The 15,439-nt window shown below is 32.6% G+C and overlaps 1 protein-coding gene across 1 annotated transcript in view; it reads left to right on the forward strand.

The window, feature by feature from the left end:
• ULK4 (unc-51 like kinase 4) overlaps nt 1-15,439 on the forward strand; it is a 209,986-nt gene that overhangs the window by 11,136 nt on the left and 183,411 nt on the right. The window contains exons 9-17 of the mRNA XM_058808529.1: nt 472-567; nt 2,356-2,480; nt 2,598-2,667; nt 4,936-5,035; nt 5,476-5,580; nt 7,649-7,709; nt 9,623-9,804; nt 11,241-11,287; nt 12,104-12,182. Coding sequence (XP_058664512.1) covers nt 472-567; nt 2,356-2,480; nt 2,598-2,667; nt 4,936-5,035; nt 5,476-5,580; nt 7,649-7,709; nt 9,623-9,804; nt 11,241-11,287; nt 12,104-12,182 — 865 coding nt within the window. The remainder of the gene's footprint in view (nt 1-471; nt 568-2,355; nt 2,481-2,597; nt 2,668-4,935; nt 5,036-5,475; nt 5,581-7,648; nt 7,710-9,622; nt 9,805-11,240; nt 11,288-12,103; nt 12,183-15,439) is intronic.

A 15,439-nucleotide genomic window follows, 5' to 3' on the forward strand; every position in this document is an offset into this window, starting at 1 on the left:
TTTCTTAGATGAAGATATATGGAATTACTGTTTTCATTAAGGGTATTTTTTGTTTGTTTGTTTTGTACCTGGTGCTAAATAGATAACTTTGTGACAGAATGATAGGCAGTTTGGAATTGGATGGCTTTGCTTTTCCAGAGCAATAGCCACCTGTATTTCATTAGGCTTTAACTTAAACCTGGTACAGTTCTATTGTTAAATAATTTAGAGCTATAAGTTGTAGGGTATGTCAGACAATTTACATGTGGGATTAACTCTGCAGTTTCCTTCATTCTCATAGCTCTGTTGTGTGAATTTTCTGTTCTGATTTAAGGCAAAAGTTTGTCCTGTAAGAAAACTTGCTTGTTGTCCAAATAGAAGCAAACAACAGGAATAACTGCTCTGTAGTGTCACTGTGTTCAAAACCTTGTCTGGTATGTGTCTGTGCAGTTGTACTTAGCCACTGCTTTTATGTTTGTTGCTTTTCCAAAGGCTGAATTGGACAGACCTATTGCAGCATCCATTCTGGAAAGGATCCTTTAGCCATTGTGGTGGTGGTTCTGCAGACAGACAGGGCACAAGCTTGAGGTACTGGAAGTTCAACGAATATTTCTTTTAGTAAATATAAGCAAAGATAAAATATATTTTATTGTCTGTACATTTTATATCTTTTGAACTTTTCTTACAATTTTCATGAAATAATGAATGGAGTTTTACACTATCCTGTAAGTGCTTTTGGATGTTTAGGAATTGTATTAGCCTCTTAGTGTATTGCGCTGTCCATTCACTTTCAACTGACTCCTTCCTACTGGCTGTAGAATGTGTCGAAATTCACTTCCAAGCTAAATGCTCTCATTTTTATTTATATATTATATAATATTGTTGTATGAATCTGACTTGCAATTTTTTAACACTTTTGTAGAATCTTATAACTATGGGTCTGTTTTATCTTTGGTAAGTTTTTTTGTTTGTTTTTATGCATTAGGCTTACAGCTTCACAAAGCCTATCATTGCAGCATCTTAGAGCTGTGGTTCAGCCTTATGATCTTGCAAATGCAGCTGACCTATATTCTTTATTTATGACATGATTCATTAATCTAATTGTAGAGATTTTTTTCTAAATATTTAATACTTTACACTGCTACATATGCAGAAATGCCCAAACCTGTTGTACAAATGGTTTTTCTGTATTAAAAAAGTTAGTTTTCTTCTAGACTCCTGTTGCCTTGCTGGTTTTTGTGTTTCTAATTTTGAATTAGGACATTTAGCATTTTTTTTGTATGTTACTTTGTTATAAATGTTTGAAAGATACTTCAGGTTCCAATGTGGAGATCTAATGTCAAAATAGTTTTAGAATGCTGAGTGTTTTGTTATACCTACTTCAAAATTTTCTCTCATGTTTTTTAATATCTATTTCTGGTACCAGTGCTGCAGTATTTTTGTTATTAATGTTTCTTATAGTCTGAGATACAGCTTTTTGTCTTCTAATTTTATTACTGCTTTCACCTGCAAAAAAATTAATATTTAAAGTTTATATTGTAAACTAAGATTTTATTCAAGATTTTAGCAAGACATCCATCAACATCCTGATAGTGCTAATTTTGGGGAATTTCCAGAGAACCAGAGGAATCTTAATCTCCTGCAAAATATTGGGCTATTTGGCCATACTCTTGAGGTTATTCTAAGTCCTCTAAAATATGTGCTGATGAATGCACTAACTGAAAAATATGAAAATGTAAAACATTGGTTTGACATGCAAAAGAAGCTCAGTACTCTCTCTTTTCCAACTGTGAGGCCTATGTATCTATTTTCTTCTCAGTGTGGATTGGATTAATATTTGATATCCTGTAGAGCCTTCATTAAGGTTTTATGACCCAGTTCCATGTAAATAATATAAGGACATGTTAAAAAATGCCCAAACAACCAAAACCAATAAAATTGCATTCAAGTGTGACGGTAAAGGATTACACAAACAAAAACGTGGTTTTAATCTCGGCTACAGACTTCATTATTCATTAGGAGATAGATTTCTTGTGTCTTTTTCCTGTGAAGTTTAAAATGTCTGTAATGCTTTTAGTATTTCTTTAGTATCTCTTGTATCATGGGGTAATAATTTAACTTTTTTAGTGTCTTTCATTTAAGTTCTAATGATAGAATTTTTAATATTCTCCAAATTACTTGCTGTAAACTTATTTTTCATCATTGCCATTACCAATATAAAAAGTATGTGCAACACATATTTAAAGAGTGTTTTGTTCTAGAGAATGACTGCTAATCTTATGCTAACAATTGCAACAGATAATGGATATAATAATTTTTTTTATATAATCAATCCTCTTTTTTAAAAATCTGGAATTAATATCATTTATTAAACAGCAAAGAAGACACAGAGTTACCAGTTTCTTCTAGTGCCAAAGAGTCAGTGGATGATCATGAAAATCTAGATAACCTGTCATCCTCAAGGGCAGGTCTTAAATCATCAAGCAATTCTTTCAAAATAGGTAATATTGCTCATTATGTTATTTTTAGCTGTTTTATCAATCCTAACAACATATTTACTCCCTATGTTTTATTTGATTTTAACCTCTGATTGCAAGTTCACGTTCTCTTTTCGGTAGAAACTCAGACTGAATTGCGGCCCAAAAGTGCAGCTGATGGTGAATCAAATGAATCCATATTTCTTCTCAGGTATGAAAACCTCCTTGTAATCTTGTATGTTTGGTGTAGGTTTTTGTCTCTTCAAACATTTTATTATTATGACTATAACACTGTGTCTGTGTTGCCTTTTAAATTTTCTATTACCAGTTAAAAAATAATAATAAAATACATTTGAAGAGCTGTGAAAACAGTGTGTATAGTTAAAGCTTATATGACTTTATTACTCTTATTTTTGAAAGTAAATTTTTGATTACTTAACTGTCTGTCTAAACAGAAAGCTAAAATTTGTTTAGATCTCTCTCTCTCTTTCTGTCTCTCTCTCTCTTTCTCCTTCTCTCTCTTCCCTCTCTTGGAGTACAATTGCTTTAAATACATAAGAATAAGCATTCAGCATATGATCTGTTAATAAATTCTTCCTGTAGCTTTTCTTTGCAAGGTATTGGTAAGAGTCTATTAAGTACTACATGTGTATAAAATAAAAGATAGTGATTAATTTAACAGTGATTTGTTTTAGTTGAGGCCTGATTCTGAAACTTTGTACTAGCTTTCAAGCCAAGAAGATTGTCTAGTGAAATACTTTTCTTGTCAACATCAAGCAGAAATATTCCAGTTTGAAAATATTCTTTTAAGCTTCTTGCATAACCTGAAATAGGGCTTTTGTACATCATACTGTGTACAGAAGTTATTTTAGTTGGTTTTATTAAAGTATTAATTCTCATCTCACTTATAATTTTTCTCACTTATAATTTTCATCACACTTAAACATATGTTATTAGTAATTTCAAGTAGCATTTGATTTAGCAAGCTGATCAAACGAAAGGCTACAATGGGAATGCAAATATCTTTTTAGCAATGTAATTTATTTAAAAATACGTTAAAAACAAAATTTGAAATTTAATGCAAACAGCTAAAAAATCTGTTCTGAAATTCTCTTTGCATCAATGATATAACTTCTGAAAGCAGTGTATGTGATGTCTAGCAAAATATTAAAACATTGAAGTGAAAGAAACTTGCTTACCTGGCACTTGGCATCAGAATTTAATTAGCTGCTGGAGCAGTTAATAAGCTTTTAACAGCAGTGGCTTCTTCTGCTTGTGAAAATGGAATAGATCTCATTCATTTTAACTAGGTTAATTCAGCAATCTCTTGTCTTGTTTTAAACTGAGAAACTGTCTGAGAATTGAATCTGTATCTCAAACGTATATGAAAGCAAATTAGTTGAGTAGATTGAAAAAAATATATTTAACAAATCTATGTGTTTGGAATCATTTGTCCAGCTTCCTAGCTAGAAATCATGGATTTTTTTTGTTTAGGAACTAAAATTCCAAGAACATCCTGATACATTTTTTTTACCATAAATGTCATATGTTTACTGAATATTTAATATGTTTTTATGTAGGTAATATTTTGGCATTCCTTCATTGTGCCCTTTAATTTTAAATTTTTGTTGCAAATAGATGGAAGGTGAAAATGATTATGTTAATCATTTGATCACTGATTTCCTGAGTGTCTTTAATTTCGTTTGTTGTTTGTATTTTTAATTTAGTTGTTTTTTCTAATAAATCTGATTTTCAACTTAATGTGTCTATTACTTTCTGCTAATCAAGAAAACATGTTCATTCAAAGCTGTTGATTTAACTAGTCTCCTGGCCTGCCAATCATGATAATTCTAAAGTTGATTTAAAATGTTTTAATTTATTGTGTACTATAAACTCCAAGTTCACTAGAAGCATTATGACAATTGCAACTTGGCAGTATTCTAGTCTCTCTTAATTTTCTAATTAGTTGACAGGATTTTAAAAAGGAAAAGGTAAACCCAGTTCCCAAAATGATACACAAATTGATATACAAAAATTAGGAAGTTTTTAATTTCCATTACTTAGCCAAAACTTGTGTATGGTAAGAGAATGACATAAAATACATTGCAATTTTTTGTCAAGTTAATTTGCTTTGTGTGTTTCTTTTATTAGGAGTTAAGATAAGAATGGTTTAGCCTCCAGTTTGGAGTCATTTTAGCTGAGAAAATAATCAAATTACATTCATTTGATAACTACAACAAAATACCATCTTCCCTTTTCTAACCAGCAAAGAAATCTTAACCTTGTCAGAACACATTTAAAGACAGAAAAGTCATGTTTAGTTAGTGAATCAGGCAGAACATAGTGTAAGTTATGTTAATCAGTTTTGAAAGTTTGCTGACATGAAAGTTCCAAAAGAGCAACAAAAAAGTAGTTTGCAATGAAGCTTAATCTGTAGTTTCTAATGGTTTTTAATTATTTTTTCTTTCTTTTGCTGAAGTTCTCGTCCCACACCTAGAACTAACTCTGCAGTAGAAATATGTGATGCTACTACTGTCCCAATCAAAAATTCTTCACAAGGAGATTCATGGTTGAAAAAAGTGAGTAAAAAGTTTATATTGAGGGGTGGTGGTATCTCTAGTTAGAATACCAGCCTGAAGTCTGTGGTAAAGTTAACTTTTTTTTGCATCCTTCCATAATTAAGTGTGCAAGTTGTTTGAAAAAAATACTTGCAGAACTTCTATGTAGGAGTTAAGAAAGATTCTTAGTCTCCTTTTTTTTGCCCTAGTGCATAAAAGACAAGTTGTCTTCTTTCTTCTCAATCTACATTTTGACCTAATACTTTTTCTTTCAATAAGTTTCTTTTACTATAATTTGTAGTTGGTTCTATATGCTGTTACATAAATAAAAAGCAAATTAGAATATGTTTCCATGGTCAGACTGCTTGGTATAATGTTGAAATGAAATATTTTGTGAATAAACATGATTAACTCTTTTTGGGTACAAAACAGATTTTAAAAAAACCTTGTTCTTCTTCTAGGCTGAAAATGTGTGCTCAAGTCAGCAGGATATGGAGTCAAAATTGAAAGAGCTCATTTACACTGAATCTGATCTTACCGTGACACCAATCATTGACAATCCAAAGGTATAGCAAAACAAAATATATGATTCAGGAACTTGTGGTTGAAACTATTTTTGCAGATAAATTTTTAATCAGGGTGAAACTCCTTTCCTGTATTTTATAGTTCTCATTTTAAAGTAGTTCCACCCAGTTTTCTGGCAAGATTTCATACAGTTTTTTGGCAGTCTTTATAATCCTATTGTGTTGCTTATTTGGAGGAATGAGTTATTTTGGGATTGAATAATAGTATTAAATAATATCTTACAAGAAATAGAAGCTGCTAAATGCTGTGTTCAGTGCTTTTGTAGATTTGTTTTCTGATAACTTGCCTTGATATCTGTTACTTAAATGAACACAAAACTTTGGTTTGTTATACTCAAAACACAGCCATCTATGAAACCTTCTAGATTAGGAGTTAGCTATTTACAGAATAACATTTGTTACTCTTTAGTGTGATAATGTTTCTATTGAACATAAATTTATTTTCCCTCTTGAAGAAAACCTGAGGTTGCAGCAAATGTCCATCTTATTTCGGTTGTACGGATTCTAATGTACTAACAGTGTGTAATGAATCTCCTGAGCAGAGAATTCACACTTAAGTTTGACTATGAAGAGCAAATCAAAAAAGATTCAGTGCTCTGCACTGCAATGACAATGTAATGTGCATTTATAGGCAGATGTATTGGTAGAAAGAATGATAGGCAAGAGCCCCTTTATTCTTCCTTTTGTTTCTGTGCCAGAAAAAATTAAGCAGTCTTAGCAACTTTACTCAGTAAATTACTGATGTGGAGAATGCAAGATGATTTTTCCCTGCAAGTAAGCATGTAAACTCATTAGGAATGTCTTACAGCTTTTAATTGCTGTATTGCTTTAGTATTAACAATTATTTTGGTTTGTTTTAATGGATTTCTTAACACTTTCAAAACCTAAAATTCTTACATGGCTAGAAAATAATACTCTTTTAATATGTTTGGGGTGAGACACATCCTTCCTATTGGAGACTTTGAAAGTTAATTATATGTTTGAATGCTATCACTGTTTATTTCTCAGTTCTGTCTCAAGACTCTGACACAAAGCCTTAGTCCTTCACTGCTTCTCTTCTTACTACAAGTATAAGAGATGAGATTAGGGGTAGGTGCACATACTGATGTGCACATGTAGACTAATCTCCTTACCATGCAATGCCAGACTCAGCATTAATGCAAAATGGCCTGCTAAGTTCCAGGGACATGTAATCAGTCATTGCCTGCTTGATGATGACTCTGTAGTCTGCTTTTCAGACTTAAGGATGACACTGACACCTGGCAAATCTGAAGAGCTTGCAATTTAATCTCCTGGAAAGGGATTTGCTAGATGCTGGCAGAATTTTAAAAGCTGAAATGTCAGCTTAAATTGTAAAATTTCCCTGTGTTCTGCAGATCTGTGGAATTGAAGACCTTTTTAAGAAAATAGCTCTCTACTTAAGCTTAGACTTCTTCTGTCAAAGGCTAAATTCCATTACACAGTTGCCTTTTTAAAAGTTCTTTATTTACTGAAAATCACACTCAAATGCTCAGTTACTGAGCAGTCATCCAATTTTGTGATCTACAAGAAAATGACGGTTTTGCAGGGAAACAAATCTCTATTCCTTATGAATGATTAGCTGTTGATAATATGACTTTTTGTATACATGAGTGGTCTAGTGTATACATGTATTTACTGTATGGCAATGAATTGCTAAAACATTTTGTTGAGTTATCACTTGCGTAGTTCCTTTCAGTAGCTTTTGAAACCCAAATGCAGGTATTTTTCTGCATACAACCAAGATAAAAATGTAAACTGAAAAAATCCTGTGATTTTGTAATCCCATTTTAAAAATTACTTAAATGGAAATACTAGCTATATAATGATATAAAAAGCATAGAGTTAAATCTCAGATATTTGCTTGGGAGAAATACATACCAGAAAACAATGGAAAATTCCTCAGTAATGAGCAGTAGCATGTACACCCATCCTGTACAAATTTTGCATCTTTGTATTCGCACGTTCATCTACTTAGAGATTTTCTAGGAATGCATTAAAACTAGTTGTAATGTGTTTGGTTTTTTTCCAGATAATGAAGCAAGTACCAGTTAGATTTGACCCGAAAGCTTTACACATACCAGCATATTCAGGTATGGATCTGCTGAATATTCCAACAAGTTCTGCATGTGCTGCTGTAACTCATTATTGCAAGACCTGTAACCTCCCCTTGTAGATGATACATGGTCACAGTTTCAGAACTCTTAATTATTCTGAAACTATTATTGTGTATGCTGTGTTTTTACCTAGACCAATTTTGAGTAGCCTTTGCAAGTACAAACACTTAAATGATACTCCTTTCTCTTCTGTTTCTTGAGTTACAAACCTGTGCTCAAAACTTTTGCCACGAGGCAGTCATCAGTGTTTAGTGTGGGAAAATCAGAATATTTTCTTTCAACTGAGAGATTTAAACTGAAATACTCAACAATTGACAAATTGTTGTTACAATTTGACAATTTCAGGCAAGCAAGGGGCAACAAGATCTTAAAATGTGCAATGTTGATCAGCTACAATACTAGGCAGCCTTGCCAGTCCTACCTTTAATCACGAAATGTTATGGCACTCATGTCCCAAAAGATAATGTGAAGTTGTTTGGGGTTTGTCTTTTTGTTGTTAATTTTCAATGTCTAGAAATATTTCTGAAAACTAAAGTCGGTTCATTGTCATGAGTGTAACAATTATTCCTATGGAACATTTGCTGTCGTCATTTTAAGGAAAATACTGGACTGTGCTTGAAGAGGGATATCAGGCAGATATGTAGTCCTTCTAGAATTGACATAGCACCTCTTCCTAGGCATAAGAGTTCATCTTTCCTTTCTATAAAGAATGTATTTTGAAGAGTTAATTTGTAGAAGAAATTTTATGTTTGGAAAGAAAACAACTCAATCTCCCAGTCAAGACTGTAATCAAAAATATTTTTAATTTGATTAATCCAAAAATTATCAGATTCCAGTGCATAAGGGAAATATTATGTTTCATATTACATTTAAGTAGTTATCACACTGATGTTCTGATATGTCTAACTCTTGTTAGTATTTATTTATTATGAGACAGTGCTTTTTATGGTTGTAATGCTTTCAGAGTTGTAGCTTTCTTCTGGACAACTTTCTGCTTGTTTTTTTGAAGATACTGAATTTGGTGCTGCTTATCAGTAACGATTAAAGATAAAATGGAAAAATTTCAATGAGTACCTGAAAGCCAAACCTGTTTTCACCTCTACCCATGTATATTTGCCTGCATTAGAAGGTGTCATTACTTAGGTGTAAATTGGGCTAGAAGACAGAAAACATGCTTTTAAATAGTCTATACTAGAGCATATCAGGTGGCTTGTAAGTTATTAATTAATAACTACCAAAGCAGAGGGAATATATGGCTTCTAGATTGAAATTACCTGTTTAGACTGATAAGGAAGTCTTAAAAAATCTCAATTCATGTGCAGTAGTCAATGAATTGAACCACAGGATATATGTTAATTGTCCATGTGACTTGATTTCTTTGTTGCTCTTTTGGAAGTCATCCATGTCCTGATTTGCTGAGGCTTAGCTAGGTGGATACCTACCTGTAGGAGTTATTATACATGTTTTCAGTTTATTTATTGTGAACAGATTTCACTGATTTTTGTTAGGTTTTGTCTCAAATTTACTTATAGGAAACTGCACTTACTTATTAAGAATTAGTAATGATGAAGGATAACTGCTACCTTTCCTAAATATAATGCCAATAAATGTTCCCTTAAATGAAGGACTTAGCAGGCTTGCACTTTCAAAAATATTTTGAGGTTTCCGTTGCTGAATTTTTATCCTTTGTTTCTCTTCTTGCTTCCTGTTTGATTTCTGTTGTCTTCAGACATGAATTCTAACATGTTTCTTTACTATTTTAAGTCTTAAAATTATGATTAGATCCAAACTTTGGAACTTAGTTATTCATGGTGATCTTACTTAGCAGTGTGTTAAAACTACATTAAAGATCCATTATCTTTAAATGTTTGTTCTCCTCTCATGGTTAGTTGAGAAGTTGTCATCTATGAAAGATGTGGACTGGAATAACTTTGTGAAAAGAGTGTGTTCCATGCTTGAATCCAGCGAGAAGAATACAGGAGCAGCACGTTCTAAACTGAACTTACTGTACTATCTGTGCACTTTGGTTGTCCACAAGGAGATTGCAAACAGGCTAATTAGCTCTCAGCTGGTAAGTAATAAGGCTTTGAAGGAATCAACATAGTTTACATGTTTGCCATTGTATCAAAAATTAGCTGCTTTTAGTTATACTTGAAAAAATCAATGGTCTACTGGCAAAAATATGATGTTGATTAAAGTAAAAAACCAACAAAAAATTATTAAATTCCATGTTAGGCTTTTTAAAAGAGCTGAGTAAAACTAATTAGTTGTCTTAGATTTACTTATAGTTTTGTTGCGTTAGGGAAAATGTTGGGGTAAAAATTAACCTTTAAGAAGAGTGTAAAATAATTCATGATGAAAAGTTAGTCTTTGTAAATCATTAAGTGGCAGATGATACTGTAAAGAGTTCATGTATGAATTATTAAATTAATTTTATTTGGTAATATGTCTGTAAAGAATAGCAAGAAGGCTTTCTAAAGAACAGGCAGTAAAACTTTCAGGAAACAGGCCTTCAAAGAGTGAGCATGCTCTCTGAAGAATCTGTTTTGGTGTTTCACATTTCAAAAACAATCTTCTACCAGACAAACAGTTTCCTTAATATGCTCTATGGTGATTTAACATATTTCTTCAAGTCTTGCATGTGCAGAAGAGAAACAGACTTATTTCCCCCCCCCCTCCCCCCCCCATTATATAAAAACATTACAGAAGCTATCTTAAGATGAGCACTTTTATCTTAAGATGAGCACTTTTCATTTTATTTAATAGGAAGTAAATTACTTTGCTCTCCTACATTTGTAGTAAGGGACCTAAGTTAAAAGCTGAGATGTGTTACTGTTGGATGTAGGATACTGAAGGCAGAATTGCACTACCAAAAAACTGGATGAAGAGCATTTAGGTTGGAAGCAGTGATAGGTCTTATGCCATAACATTCTTGTGAAAACCAGAAAGAGAATTGCTGGGATATGTATTCTATTATCACTGGAGAATTTGGAGCAACGGGAGCAATAGTCCAGTAACTGAATAGCCAATTAACAGAACATTTTGGAAATTAGTTTGTAATTATGCAGTTTGGTTCTTAAATGGCTGATTATGTATGTTAACATTCATTATTCTGGTAGTTGCCAACTATTTTGATACAGAATTATTTAATATTTGTTTTATAATACTATGTGATGATCTCTGTGCTTGTAGGTGAAAGAATCAGACCTTTTTTCTATAAATAGTGTTATTCAGAATGAAAGAAAATTCTGACATTCAGCTATATGCTTAGTAGTTTAGTTTAAGGCAAAAATATAGAAAAAAATAATATTTTTCTATTCAGGCTGTTTTATTTCTTTAATCAGGGTTTGCACAATATCTGCAGTATTTGTCTGTGATAATTCTCTTAGCAAATGTTATCCAAACACATTTTTATGAAATTACTGATATTTTGATTTCTTGTTTATCATTTGGAACTATCAGATCATTGAGATTCACTGATGTTTATTTGTCTTCTTTAAACGATAGTTTCCTATATTGATACAGCAATTGCGTGCAGCTGCCAACTGGGATGTGTAAGTAACAATTATTTTCAATTAATATGTTCAAATACAGACTTGTTGCTGAATTTTATTAAAGATATTTGTTAACAGGTTATCTGAGGAGATTTTTGGCCTGTCAGACTGCTGTGGTATCTGACTGGAAGCATGATGATATAAAGTGGAATTTTTTCATATTGAATTAATATGTTAATTCTACAGGACCAAAGATTATAGAAAAACTCTAAAATTTTATGTAGATAACATAGAACTTAGTGCATCAAAGAGAGTTACTTAAAATCACTAAATAAAATGCCACAACACAGTAAAATAACTATAATGGCAAGTCTCCCCCTCCTAAATCTGTCATGAATAGTTCAATGTGATAGTGCCCTCTGCTGTTTCTTTTATAAAAGTTGATTTTATTATTCCATTTTTTTCTTTAAATGAAACATTAAAAACTGATTTGCTGATGCAGATTTAATTTCTCTTTTGTCCTCTATCCTGAAAAGTCTAAATTATCTGCAGGAGTTTTCAGTATTATATAAAACCTGAACATGAGCATGACTATTAGTAATCCTAACAAACTAAAGAACTTTCACACTTCAGAGCTAGAGCAAAGAAATGTCTTTATGCATATATTTACTGCTAAATTGGGCTGAAACACTGAAATCTTTGTATCAATCTTTATTGATACAAAGAAAAGAGAAATAAGAAGATCTGAGCTGTAAATAGGACACCAAATTTTTCTGCCCTTAGCAACCTGTGTAGAATATAAACAAGATATAATTGTTTTTGTAGTATTTTTATAATATATTTCCTACACCTACAAAATATTTATTTGATACACAGACGTGCTAACATTGCTCGAGTGATTGGTTTACTGGCATTGCACACATCTGAACTTGAAGAAAATGTACCTGTTTCTGAGGTAACTTTCTTTTTTTTTTTTTCCAGCTGGGAGTTTTTTAATGCTTTTACTAGTCATATCAGAAGCTTTCACAGCATTCTTTGTTTTGACCCCCCCTGCTTTATTTTTAACTCATATGTGTAAAGTGTATATGATCAATTAATTAAATGTATAAATTTACCAGTTTATTCCATGTAGTTGTAGTTCTGATCTTTACTAACCTGTGACCACCAATGATAAAACTAGCATTTTTCTCTTCTTTTCATAAAATCAAGTAGTCACAGTCATACTTTGTGCGTGTGGAAGAAAAAACTGTTGACACATTTGGTTATCCTGAAATGTAATTATTGTAAATAGTACAAAATAGTACAACTGATTCTTAGAGAATTTTTTTCAAAAAATAATTTTTTGAGAGGGACTAATCTGAGGTTTCTCACAGTTCTTGAAGAATGTGTCTAATGAAGGGGAAGTAATTTTCTTTGGAGAAGAAAAGCATTTTTAGTTCTTGTTTGATATTACATGGTCAGTAGCTGACTTAAACTGGAGACTGATTAGGTTAAGTGTCTTACTGTCCTTTTCTCACATGTGACACATGCACACAGATTGTGAAATCTTGACAGTGTGTGCTATTTAATGTCTGTTTCAAGTGTGAATGTGAACATCATTTCTTCTTCATGAGGTGAAGCCGGAACTTCAGTTTAGTGAGTGTTTGAATGTAAGACCCAACTGCTAAACACAAGCCATAAATAGGCCTGCATGCTGTGCAGATCTAGTGTAGGAAAATACGATTAGTGGTCAATACCTGACTCTTTTGGAAATGCAGCTAAGGAAGTTTTTGCTGGTTTAGGTACCTCTGGTTTCTTCTTAATGAATATTAGAAATTATTATCTTGCTATGTTGCCATTAACGTTGCCATTCTGCAGTGAAAGCAGAACTCAAAATATTATTGTTGTTACCTAGTGTTTGCTGTTTGTTTTGTGAAGTTCCAAAGTGGAACATAAGTCCTTATAGTTAGTCACTGCAGTTTGGTAAAAGTCTTCAATACTGACAGTTTCACAGCAATTGAATTCCTGGTCACAATTTAAGTATGCTCTTTCATGTGGTAGATTTTTTTTCTGATATTTAACTTTTTAAAGTTAAAATTCTCAAAAGTAATTTTGAGATGTCCCTATGGCTTTTGGCTTCAGGTGTTTGTTCAGGTGGCTAGCAGTAATATGTTTAGCAATAGCTAAACACAGCAATAGCTAAACATATTTCCCTAGCTTCCTAATTTCCATCAGAAAACACATATCTGAGTCAGCATTTGTGTTTAAAAGCAATAGACAGAAGTAGTTATATGTTGCCACAGGCTCCCAGCTGGGTAATGATTAGCATTGACTCCATGATTGTCAGCAGGCTGATCAATCACTTTATTATTCTATACTTATTAAGAAACCCATTGCCCTTACAGATGCAATACAGGGGGACCCAATTGGTCCTTCCATCTAAACACCATCGGCCAATTAAGAAACCACCCTTTGATAAACAAATCTCCATAAACAAAACTCCAACAGGTGCAGCAAGTGAAGATAAGAACTGTTTTTATTCTTTTGTCTGATCTTCTCACAGCCTTCCCCAGGACAATGCCTGGGAAAGTTGTGCATTGCTCTCTGTGGCCAGAGATCTGCTGCCACAGTTATGCATTGACCTGTAATATTATTTTGTTCAAAATATTTCCAGTGCTTTTGTTTATTTGAACATACAAGTCATTCACAAATGAAATTTAGCATTTTTAGAAGTATCTGTATACGTCAAGAACCAAGTCCAAGACCAGTGACATTTAAACTGAAGGACTAGAATGGAAAATTAACTTTAGTTTTACCTTTCTGGCCCCATTCTTATGTTAATTAAAATTACTTTTTATATACATTCATTGAGAAAATAAGGAGTTTTAAAAAAATTAAAAGGTCTGAGTTAAAAATGCATCTACTGTGCTTTATATAATGACATTTATTCCAAACTTTTTTCTCTCAAAGTAATATCTCTGAACTAAAAAATATTTTAGTTCTTACACAAAATTAGAATGAGGAAAAAACCATTGAATTCTAATGTCTTCATGTGTTCAAATTTATTTTTGCATATATAATGTAAAATCAAATAACTGTAGGCAGTACACAAAACTCAGTAGTTCATTTATAGGAAAAACAGGAAGGAGTCATTTAGGAATTTCTCATCTAGAGATGTACTCCCCTCTGCTACCCTCAGAGGAATCTGTGGGTTGGTTGAACATTCTTGTTAACTGTCAGCTATTTTATGTTGTATGATGCTTAAAAAACCCCACCACAAAGCCAACCTTTCTATCAGCATTATATACAGAATTAAATATAATGCTGTAATTTATCCTCTCATATGAGCCACCTGATGCTCCAGGTGAAGTTTATTGGTGGCAGTTGTGATTTAGGAAATGTCAGTATCAAGTGTCTTGAGCTGAACAACATAATCTAAAACGACACCCTGCGATCCAGGCCTTACAGTCTGAAGATATGGGAGATCTGTATAGGAGACCTGTCTCTTGGTAGGGTTTTTTGTGTTTTCCTTCCTCTTCTATTTCTAGTACCTTCTAATTTGATTTGAGAACTGTTTAATTTTTTGACCTGTTAAATAGAAGTGATCTCCTTTAGCTCCTAAATTTGTTCCCAAGTGTGAAAAGTCAATTGAGAGCTTGTGAACATGTGATTTTGGAATTATTTTTGCCCCATATATGTGCTGTGCGATTTACATCAAGCTTTCTTTCTGGTTGTTATCACTCAGTCATGGCCCCTTTACAGTTTTTTTTGTTACCTCATTATACAGTCATCACTTACTTGTGATTTCTTTTGTACTTTCAAAGTAGCACAGGACCTGGTAGAGACTCGTGCAGGTTGCCACTGTTGGCCCTTACATATTAAAAAGCTAACTCTTTATTTCTACCCCCTACTGCCTTCTACCCTCTTAGACATTTATTTAAGGATAGTTCCTCTATCCTTGAGGTTGAATCAGTACCATTACATTTTTGTTGTTGATGTTGTTAAAATGGTTTTATAAATAGTAGTAGCATTAATCCCTAAAGAGGCAGAAAAATTTTAGAAAAGAAGAGAAGCCTCAACCTCATTTTACAGACTAAAATAAACTTTCACATAATGCATGTGAAAAGCCTTTAATTTATTTGTCTTTGAAAAATTAATGTTTTGGGTTTTTTAAAGGTTTTTTTTTTTCAAGCAAGAAGGGCACAGCAGTTTCCTTTGAATATAACCACCAGA

The sequence above is a fragment of the Ammospiza caudacuta genome, chromosome 1 (assembly GCF_027887145.1).
Source record: "Ammospiza caudacuta isolate bAmmCau1 chromosome 1, bAmmCau1.pri, whole genome shotgun sequence".
Taxonomy (NCBI): domain Eukaryota; kingdom Metazoa; phylum Chordata; class Aves; order Passeriformes; family Passerellidae; genus Ammospiza; species Ammospiza caudacuta.